The sequence below is a fragment of the Podarcis pityusensis genome (assembly GCF_964106645.2).
Source record: "Podarcis pityusensis genome assembly, chromosome: 13".
Classification (NCBI taxonomy): Eukaryota; Metazoa; Chordata; class Lepidosauria; order Squamata; family Lacertidae; genus Podarcis; species Podarcis pityusensis.
Genome location: NC_138038.1, coordinates 27,908,565 through 27,918,560, shown reverse-complemented (window position 1 = coordinate 27,918,560; position 9,996 = coordinate 27,908,565). Strand labels below are relative to the sequence as shown.

Here is a 9,996-nt window from a genome sequence, read left to right as displayed (position 1 = left end):
AGTCACGGGTTGTGTCAGAAAGCCAGATACACACCGACAGCAGTGCCGAGACCAGGCATAGGCAAACTCGGCCCTCCAGATGTTTTGGGACTACAACTCCCATCATCCTTAGCTAACAGGACCAGTGGTCAGGGATGATGGGAACTGTAGTCTCAAAACATCTGGAGGGCCGAGTTTGCCTATGCCTAACCGAGACTACTGGGCCTCCCAGCTCTGACACTCCACCATGGGAGCAAGAGCAGACGCCACAGGAACGTTCAATACAAATCTACAACCTTTATTACAAGAGACAGACAGACGCAATGGCAACGCCCACCTGAGGCCAGGGAGCAGGGCTGTATATAAAGCTTTTAAGCCAGGAAAAGTGCCGGAGTGTCTCTTGCCCCGTTCGCGGGAGCAGGAGGTTATCAGCCAAGGTGCTGCCTGGTGCTTCTCTTCTCGTCTCACCATCACCACCAAAGGGGGGGGGGAATTATTATCAGGGACTGGGCAGGGGTTACAGTAGGGGATGTTGAACACACTTTCCCCCACCATTCAGAAGAGAGCTCGCCCGAGTCTCCAAACCACCCAGGCTTGTGGAATGGAGGCACTGACAAGATACAGGAAAAAGAAAACCCTTTGCCTCCATGACCTCACCTAGTGATGCTTAAAGTCCTTTTTTTAAAAAAGGAAAGGGAGGGGGAGCAAGAGCACTACACAGCTCCATGGAACCCATTCCCACCCCTCATGCTGCCCACAGCCACACCCCTCAGGAGCCCGTGAGGCCCTGCTCCCTGCCGCAGCAGAAGTCATCCCAACGCCAGGAGGGTTTCAAAGAGCCAGGTAACGGCGGAGGGAGGAGAGCCAAGCTCCGTGCCCGCTAGTCCCGCCGCAGGTTCTTGAGGCGCTCCTCCAGGTCGGCATCTGCATCGGCAAGAGCTGCAGAGGAGGCTTCGGCTTTCTTCCCTGCCGCCACGCTCAGAGAACCGCCGGTCGAAGGCAGGTCTGGAAGGGAGAAGAGGAAAGTCTGAGGTGGCAGAAGGGACGCCCTTCCCCGCCCTTCCCCCAGTTCTCGCCACACCCTTAGCACCCACCCCACACCCACTAAGGACCCTGGACGGTGGGTAGAACTACATATGCATGCAAGAGATGTAGGTCACAACCACTCCCTACATTACCTCTTCTACCACTTTAACAATCATGGCTTCCTCCAAAGGATCCTAAGAGAAGAACTGTAGTTCGTAAAAGTATGGAGAGTTGTCAGGGCAACCTTAAACTACAGTTCCCAGGATTCATTGGGGGAAGCCATGACCGCTAAGGTAGTATAAGTGGCTTTGAATTTATGGTGCAGCTAAACAACACCTGGAGGGTGTTAAAGACTCTTAAGTCTTTAACCTTTACCTTATTTCTAATGTACATTGTTTCATTTCCTTACTATGTTTCAGTCTGTGTCCCTTCTGGGTTCTACAACACTAACAGGGTGTTTTTTTAAGCCAGGGATGGGAACTTGCAGCCCTCTAGGTATTGCAGCCCTGTATATCAAAGTTTTTAATGTGTGATGTTTTATTGTTTTTAATATTTTGTTGGGAGCTGCCCAGAGTGGCCGGGGCAACGCAGTCTGATGGGTGGCATATATATAATAAAACTGTTGTTGTTGTTGAACTACAACACCCACCATCCCTGTATCTGGAGGGCAAGAGGTTACCCATCCATGATTTAAGAGGTAAATAATGAGGCTTGAAATCTTACTGGGCTAAACAAGAGAAATTTCACAACAGTCCAGTTTCTGCTTGCTCAGACTTGGTATCCCTGCCTACCAGAACTTGTGCCTACCAGCATGTGGAACTGCACTGGTCTGCAAGGGCAATGTGAGTTGTGGCCTCTTGCCTTTGCCAAACTGTTCCTCCCACTCCTATGTTCACTATGCACAGATACTCACTGGATAGCTCATCCGTCAGCGTCAGACCTAACTCATCCAGCACCTGGGAGACAACAGCGTCACTGTGAATGGAAGGGTAAGAGAACATGAGACCTCAAGATGCATCTGTGCCTACACATCCTGTTCTCCCTGCTCCCCTATCTGCCCTGCCCCCTGGAGCAACTGTTGGTGAAATTTTGGGTGAACTTATGTATTTTGTTTCATTGTGAACAGGGCTCCACATGTTGTGCTATGCACAGAGGTAGTAGGGATACAGCAGCTGGGATTCTGCTGCTCCCAACCACCCTCAAATGTCTTATCCGCAGTCAGCCCATGTCCCTTGCATCTGAGTATTGCTCAGCTACGCACACAAATATACAAGCATACAATAATTTTTTGTGTGCATGCACAGCTGGGCAAAGAGTATATATTTCTCATGGATAATATCCCTATTGAGGAGCTTGCCCTTCAAGTGATGATGTCGTGGAGAAGGAAGCAAGGGTGCAACCAGGGGTACAACTCACCCCACCCTCCGTTGCATTCACAGTGGTCCTCCACAAGCTAGAGGGTGACTGCTCTAGTACAGAGCCCTCTCTACTCATGCAGACACCTCATGCATTTCAGAACCTTGGAAAATCAGGGTTCTGGAACTCATAAGAAACCTACACAATAGAAAACAAGAGTTCTAGAATCCACAGCTTCTAGAACAGAAAACAGAGTTCTAGAATGCACAAAGTAAAGCAGTTGCTCTCTAACTGATGATGGCCAGAAATGAAACAGAAGGAGAAAGACAAGTAGGCTCATCCCCACTTCCTTCTCCATTTGATTAACATGCCACAGATGATCTGAATGATCTCAAACTCATTCTGTTGTTCCCTTCAATGTTCACCATTCAATGATGGTGGAAGCAGCACCAATAACCTCTCTCTCAATTACCACATGCACACACCCTTTGCAGGAACCTCATCAAGAAATCAGAGTGGGCAAGCCCAGATTTCATAGAAGTTTAGCAGGAATTCTGGTGTGGAAGCTGCTGCCTTCATGTGACCAAGGAGAAGCATCATTCCAAAACCTAAGCTACCTACAGATGTTAAGAGCTAAGCAGCAATGGGGACACAGAGGCGCCCACTCCCCACTGTCTTTGCTTGTGGACCCATAACTGTCCCCCATTGTATACACACCTTTCTTCTTCATCTTCTTCATCTCCCATGGCATCATCAATGGCATCATTCATCATCTCCTCCTTCATGTCCATGATCTCTGACTGTTTCTCAAACTCCATCATGATCTTCTGGATTTGCGGCAACTTGAGCTGAAAGAAACCCATGAAGCCTGTTGTTACAGCATCCCAGAAAGAGACAGAGGCAGTCATCTGTCTTCCACACAGGTGGAAGCTGTAGTAGGTTTAAGAACTTGTAGGACCACAATCACATCACTAAATATGGAAAGCTGTCTTTCTTACCAAGAAAGAGGCAGATTGAATTTTAATTTCTAAAGAAGCAATAATTAGAGACAACAGAATGAACAGCCCAGAACTCCTTACATCCAGTCTGGTGAATCCTCCCTTAGTGCAAACAAGTCAGCTGCTCCAGATGCTGTTGTTGTCTGGGAGAAGCTAAGGTCAAAACTGAGGAAAGAAGAACTGTGCCCAATCTAGGTCATTAGTAACATCTTTTCCCATCCTTTGAAGATTCAGGGGCTTTTGAAAAAGGCCTGTCCACTTGTTGTTTTCTGCTTAGGCACCCACAGCCGATTCTCACCCTTGACATCCTCCCATCGTGTGTCCACCAAGGACACCCCATTTTAAGAAAGCCTGTCTTACTGCACATCCTGTTGCAAGAAACAGAGAGCTGTCTTTTCTCAGGCCAGACTATTTGTCCATATAGTCAAATATTGTCTACTCTATCAGCAGCTCCCCCGGGGTGTCAGTAAGAGAGGCCTTTCCCATCCTCTGCTACCTGGGATCCTTTATGCTGGAAATACCAAAGAGGGAACATGGCACCTTCTGCATGCAAAGAAGGTGCTCCAGAACCAGGCTATGTCCCCTCAAGTGGACGTTCTCTCTCTCTCTCTCTCTCCTGGCACTGCAGACCCCTAGCTGGACTGGCTTGGAGACAACCCACCTGTCTGTTCATAGTAGCCATGGCTTTGGTGACACCTTTCATTGCTTGAGCCATGGAATTGTTAGACTTGAGGGTCTGTATCTTGAGGGACACTGCCTGGATATTAGCCCGCATCATGATGAACTTCTTGACGTAGCGCCTTGTCCTCACCAGGTCTTTCGCCATGATCTTCACTGCATCCTGGGGTTAGAGAAACAAGTTAGAGATGGAGATAAGGGTTGCCCTCCGATGGCACATCTGCACTTCCAAGCTCACCATCTGCCCCTGTTTAGCCATCTTCTTGATGTCAGCAATTATTTTCTTCTCTTGGGTTTCCAACTTCTGCCGTTCTCGGTCCAGCTCTCGCATGGCACGGTTCAGAGCCCGTTGGTTTTGCCGGAGCATCTCTTCCGGGGTTTTCCGGCGTCCAAACAGCATATCCATTGTGGCAGAAGATGAGTCAGCCTACAATTGTCAAGGCAGAGAGTCAGATGATGAGAGACTTGAGACAGATACATACATCTATCCTTATGAAGTGCTTTGTGGTAAGAGCGAAAGTGAACTCTGACCACTAGATGGCCACTAAAAAGAGGAATAATGGGTTATGAGGGGAACGACTACCAGAGCCTAATGATAAACATATTATACTGGGCACTGAGAAAAGCCCAGAGAGCGAGGGCTGAAAAATATATCTGACCATGAAAATATCGCAGAGAGAAAGCAAGCTATGGGTGATTTGACCATACACTTTTCTGAAAGGAGCAAATACCCATTTTTTTCCTCTTGCTTTGATCATGCTTTGCTAACAGGCTAGAGCCAACAGCGGCTTACTAACCCCTGTTTTTGACCCCTGTTTTTGACCCGTTTCAGTTTTTGGGGCTGCTGTCATTTACTGCTTACCAATACTCAATATAATAATGACGAAACACCTAAGCACCTGCTATGTAGTTCGATGTGGAATTATTTTTTAATTTTATAAGCCACTCAGGCCATTGTCCTACAGGTTGCAATCTTCCAATTAAAATAAAATAATAAATATCAGTTTGAATCAACCAATCATATTAACACTCTCCAAATCTCGCATCCCAGCACCAGCTCTCTGCTGCTGTGCGCACATAATAGAAACTTCATGAATTGAGTGAAGGGGCGTGGAATGAAAGAACCAAAGAAACAGAATGTAACTTCTAGAAAGCAAGCAGAAAAATAAAAAGGGAACACTCTTCTAGGCATGAGCAGATGCCCAGTATCAGCCAGCCTTACCCGGTTCCAAAGCACAATCTGATGTTTTGAACAGCCACTGACAGCATACTGAACTTCTGGAGTAAAGCACAGGCATATTTTTGAGCAAACTTCTGTCTGCCATAGGCTGTAGACTACTAACTCAAGGTTAGTGGCAGAGCCCAAGACACAGCCTGTGTGACATCACAATGCTAGCATCACAATGCTGTAGTTAGCTGGGCCAGAGGCCCACCAAGCAATATGAGGAAAATGAAAGGGAGAGGAGGGTCTATAAAAGGCTTCCTCATGGGAATTGTAGGCCAATAACATCTCGAGGGCCAAGTTTGAGGAAGCCTGGTCTATAACAAATGTTCAGAAATGCCACACACAAGATCCCTATGCCTACCCTTACAAAAGTCTATTGGTGGTAAATCCCATAACATGGTTCATGCACCAAACATATCTAAGAAACCACTACCCTCTGACCTCCATGATTATCCAAAAGTTTCTTTTGTAACCCGCAGCTAGTTACAAAAAAATTTCCCTTGAAGGTTTACTGGTAGCTGAATCATTGTATATTTTGGTAGAAAGCTGTGAAATAACTTTAGTTGAGCAGAGTCTTACCAAGGTTAAAATGTAGGATGTCCTTTTAATGTGTTATTCAACTTTATTATTTTAACTGGCTACCACACACAACACGGCATGGCCCTCCATTGTGTCTCTTTGCCACTCTCTAGTATGACCAAGAGAGGTGTAAACCAAGGGGTGGGGCAAGGGAGGTAGGGGTTGGCTTCCTTAATGTCTACAGACACATGCCACAATCTGGGAAAGCCCAGGGCAAATTCGGCAGTAGAGATTTGGAGAGGAAAGGAAACAAGGTATCTCAGAGGCAAACTGTACACACACAACACCCTCCTTTACTTCTTTCTCCCTTCTTTCTGTGTGTGACTTCCTTCTGTCAGTCTACTGTTACCTGCAGATCAGAGTGATACAAATCCAAAATGAATACATACCTAAACAGAATGACAGGGGCACAGGACTGATGCCGCCAAAGAGACAAGCCAGGCATGGAAGAGTGTCACTTGGCAACCAGCCTGGAGATCTCCATCTCTTTCATACTCATACAGAGCTTCTGCATTAGCATCACATTCATATAGACTGCTTAAGTAACAAAAATTAATTACCCTGTAAAGCATTTTTGGCTCTGAATGTGATTCTTCAATTATTAAAGGAGAGGGACAAGGGGATGAAGGTTAACCCCTATTAATGACTCTAATATAAAAATATAAAAGAAAACCCATAAACAAGACCTGGAAGGCATTTTGAAGTATTTATGTTGAGCTTATAACCACTTTCACGTACATTTATACACTAACGTGTCTCCCATTCAAGGATCAAAAGCAACTAAACTTCCTTAGAAAAGCTACCCAAGAGAGGATTCTCCCAGAATAGAAACAGGAGTGAAAAACAGACAATGATTCCGACAGGCATGAAACCTGGCCAAGGAGTTCCTGTCATTAAGCTCCACTGAGACCATCAACAGACTGACAGAACTCTCCTGTTCAGTATTTTATGCTGTCGGGTGGAGGGAGGTTGGTCGATACTAGGGGTGGAGGAACTCAGGTTTGAGGCCCAAATGTGGCCCCTAGGGCATCTCTAGCTGGCCCTAAGGACCATCACCAGGCCACAGCTCCTCCACAGCCACACATCCCTCTCCCAAGATCACAAATACCAACTTTCCTGGCCATATTTTACACCTTCCATGAGTGTTTTCACCTGACTGGAATGCGTCCTTGATCTCTGATAATGCCTCATGCTTGCCAAGATGAAGGACAGATAGGAGCATGTGTAGATAATAGCCTACTGTACAAAGGTAAACTTTACTTCTGTTGCTCTGACCAGTTTTGCCTCTGACCTCACCCATCACTGTTTGCACAGAAGGGAATGTGCCCACCCCGCTAGTCTGAAAAAGATTCTGCACCCTGATCCACACACTCTTTACTGTAATACCACACTTATTTGTTTGTTTGTTTGTTTGTTCATTTGTTTATTGCATGTATATGTTGTCTTTCTGCCATGGCATACCAAAAAAATAAATAAAAGGCTTATGGTAGACTATCTGACCACCACAAAGAAAGCTGCCAAGGCAGCTCAACAGAGGGCGACAGCATCTATGAGATTTGACTGTAGGTTATCTAGAAAATCTACATTGCGAGGCAAGTGATAAACTCCTGGCGAGGGAGGGAGAGGAGAGTAAAAAGGAAAACGCCAGCACTGTAAAATAATTACTGAATTACTCATAGGATACTCAAAATAATTACTCATAGGATAATGTGGTGAGATTTACCAGCCTGAAAGGAGGGGCATTTGCTAAATTTTACTTTGCGTGACTCTGGGACAACCAGAAAAGTTATATCGAGGGCCTTCTCGGTAGTGGCGTCCACCCTGTGGAATACCCTCCCATCAGATGTCAACGAAATAAACAACTATCTGACATTTAAAAGTCATCTGAAGGCAGCCCTGTTTAGAGAAGTTTTTAATGACTGATGTTTTAATGTATTTTTAATCTTTTGCTGGAAGCCGCCCAGAATGGCTGGGGAAACCTAGCAAGATAGGCAGGGGTATAAATAATATATATATATATATATATATATATTTCATCGTAAATCTCTCTCTCTCTCTCTCTCTCTCTCTCTCTCTCTCTCTCCCCTCACACACACACACACACACCATTACATATAATTATACTATAATATACTATGTTAATACAACAGGAAATAAACGAGGGTGGGGAAGAAGAGCCCCACATAAGGTACCCAATCTTCTCACTTAAATCCTAAATCCACCAGCTGCCCGACACCATCAGCACAGCTCCCCTCTCCCCGACCCCTGCGGGCTTTCCCAATCCCCCTCCCGGAAAAGGACAGGACACCCCCTCCCCATAATAACCCAGAAAAAGAGAAGCAGCCCCTTACCCAAAAGCAACAACAAAAGCAGCAGCAGCCTCAGTCCCCTCCTTTCCAGTCCTTGTTATTTCTTCCCCTTCTTCTTCCGCCTTGGCCGAGTTTACGTCATAGGGCGGGGTTCTCGCGTCAGGATCACGCGGAGGGAGGGCGGAAGAGGAAGCTGGACAGCGGAGGAACCATAGACACAGAGGAAGCCGGACATCGGAGGAACCATAGACACAGAGGGAAGGGAAAGGCTAGAGAGTCAAACACAGCCCGCCGTTTTCTAATAGAGCCTGTTATCGCGCCAGAGTTAGAAAAGTGTAGAGAAGGCAATCTCACTATTTTTCTTTATCCTTTCCGGGTTCCCATCGAGAAACCACATTTAAATATTCTCCAGATTTACTTATTTTTAAGGAGAGTGCGGCCGGAATTGAGGGTTGTCTATATGGCAGAACAATGGAACAATGTGGCGATAGCGCCACATACAGGAATTCGTCCTCTTTCAGTTGAGGGGGGGGGGATGTTTAAAAAAAATTAATCTCTACATTGGTATCAGTGAATAGCTTCGAGGCGAGGGGAGTTAAATCTGGGTTCTATATTTAATCGGAAATCCCCTGTTCAGATAATGAAAAAGGTCGATCTTTTGTTCCCTCTCACGTGTAGAGACCTCAGAATTGCCTCGTGGAAATGCTCGGGACAAGCGTCTAGACTCTAGAGATTAAGAAAGGAACATGTTTTACCGTGCCGAAACGTGCTTTGCAAGGGCGAGGAGTCGTAAGACCCTTCAGCCTAGATGTTGTTGGACTTTAGTTCCCATCAGCCCTAGCCTGCATGGAGCATTCATGGCTCAGGGTGCCCCAACTCCCTGCATTATTATTATTTATCAAACGTGCATACCACCTGTCATCCACTGATCTCAGGGCAGTTCACAACATAAAAAATACAAAATGAAAAATTCATAATAAGAGCAACAAGAACAAAGCCAACCCCTTGAGATTAATCTGCTATAATAGCAGAGTCAAGATCCTGGTGGATGCAAGTGATTTTTTTTCTCCATAATGCTTTGCAAACAAGTCACAGTGAGCTACCCTCTGATCCACCACCTCCTTCTGGCCAGGCTGTAAGAGGCCTCGCACTACCTGGGCAAGTTCTGGATGGTATAGCGAGAATGCAATCTTCTTTGCTGCCTTCACTGCCACTAGGTCCTGAGCCACCCCAAAGCCAGCAGTCTGGGAGCCCTCAACACCGCCTGAGACCAGCTTTGTCAGGGAGACTGCTGGGCAGCAGGGTGGGAGGTAAACCAGCAGAATCGCTTTGGTGTTGTTTTTCTAGACTGACACATTATGTTTGTCATTTCTGTAACGTGATTCATGCTATGCAACTGTGTGCTGGGATCCAAAGGAAGTATGGCTTTCACAAATGCTACAAATGTTTCTGCAGTTGTTTGGGGAAGTCTGAAAGCAAAGTCCTAGGAAACCACACCTCAAAACCCGCTGTCAGTCAGAGTAGGCAGTAGTGCTTTAGAGGGACAAAAAAAAAAAAACCCTGAAGGCAGCTCCCTATGCACAAGCTTGGTATCATACAAACACCACTGAATTAATTCAAGGGATTCGTGATATGCACAAGCAGTGGCAGGTTACTTACAGGCACAACAAATGCTTTTGTTGGTGTGTGTAGTAATTAACCACACTGAATATTCGGTGTAAGGGATGATTTAAGAGCTGCCCTGCCAAATCAGACAAAGGGTTCCATCCAGCTGAGAACACAATTTCCTACAGTGTTGAGCCAGATGTTTATTGGAAGAGCAGGACCTAAATGCATCAGCCCTCCC

The 9,996-nt window shown here is 46.1% G+C and overlaps 1 protein-coding gene across 2 annotated transcripts; it reads right to left on the bottom strand.

Moving 5' to 3' along the window:
• Positions 1–256: 256 nt before the first annotated feature.
• CHMP2A (charged multivesicular body protein 2A) lies at positions 257–8,346 on the bottom strand. Of its 2 annotated transcripts, none has more exons than XM_080978580.1 (6): positions 8,193–8,346; positions 4,276–4,464; positions 4,021–4,200; positions 3,079–3,209; positions 1,919–1,980; positions 257–984 (listed from the first exon to the last, which is right to left on the bottom strand). In XM_080978580.1, exons 2-6 carry the CDS (start codon positions 4,441–4,443, stop codon positions 860–862), a joined length of 666 nt encoding a protein of 221 aa, XP_080834706.1. In that variant the 5' UTR covers positions 4,444–4,464; positions 8,193–8,346; the 3' UTR covers positions 257–859. The 2 variants fall into 2 exon arrangements, with proteins under 2 accessions (XP_080834706.1, XP_080834707.1); XM_080978581.1 differs by lacking the exon at positions 8,193–8,346 and adding an exon at positions 5,260–5,373.
• Between the last annotated feature and the right edge of the window lie 1,650 nt (positions 8,347–9,996).

Bases quoted from the DNA above. Each gene is read 5' to 3' on its own strand.
- CHMP2A (XM_080978580.1), bottom strand. From the start codon at position 4,443: ATGGATATGCTGTTTGGACGCCGGAAAACCCCGGAAGAGATGCTCCGG. The intron at 3,210-4,020 runs GTGGGTTGTCTC...GGTTTCTTTCAG, and splicing joins TGGCTACTATGAACAGACAG to CTCAAGTTGCCGCAAATCCA. The intron at 1,981-3,078 runs GTGTGTATACAA...TTCCATTCACAG, and splicing joins GAAGAAGATGAAGAAGAAAG to TGACGCTGTTGTCTCCCAGG.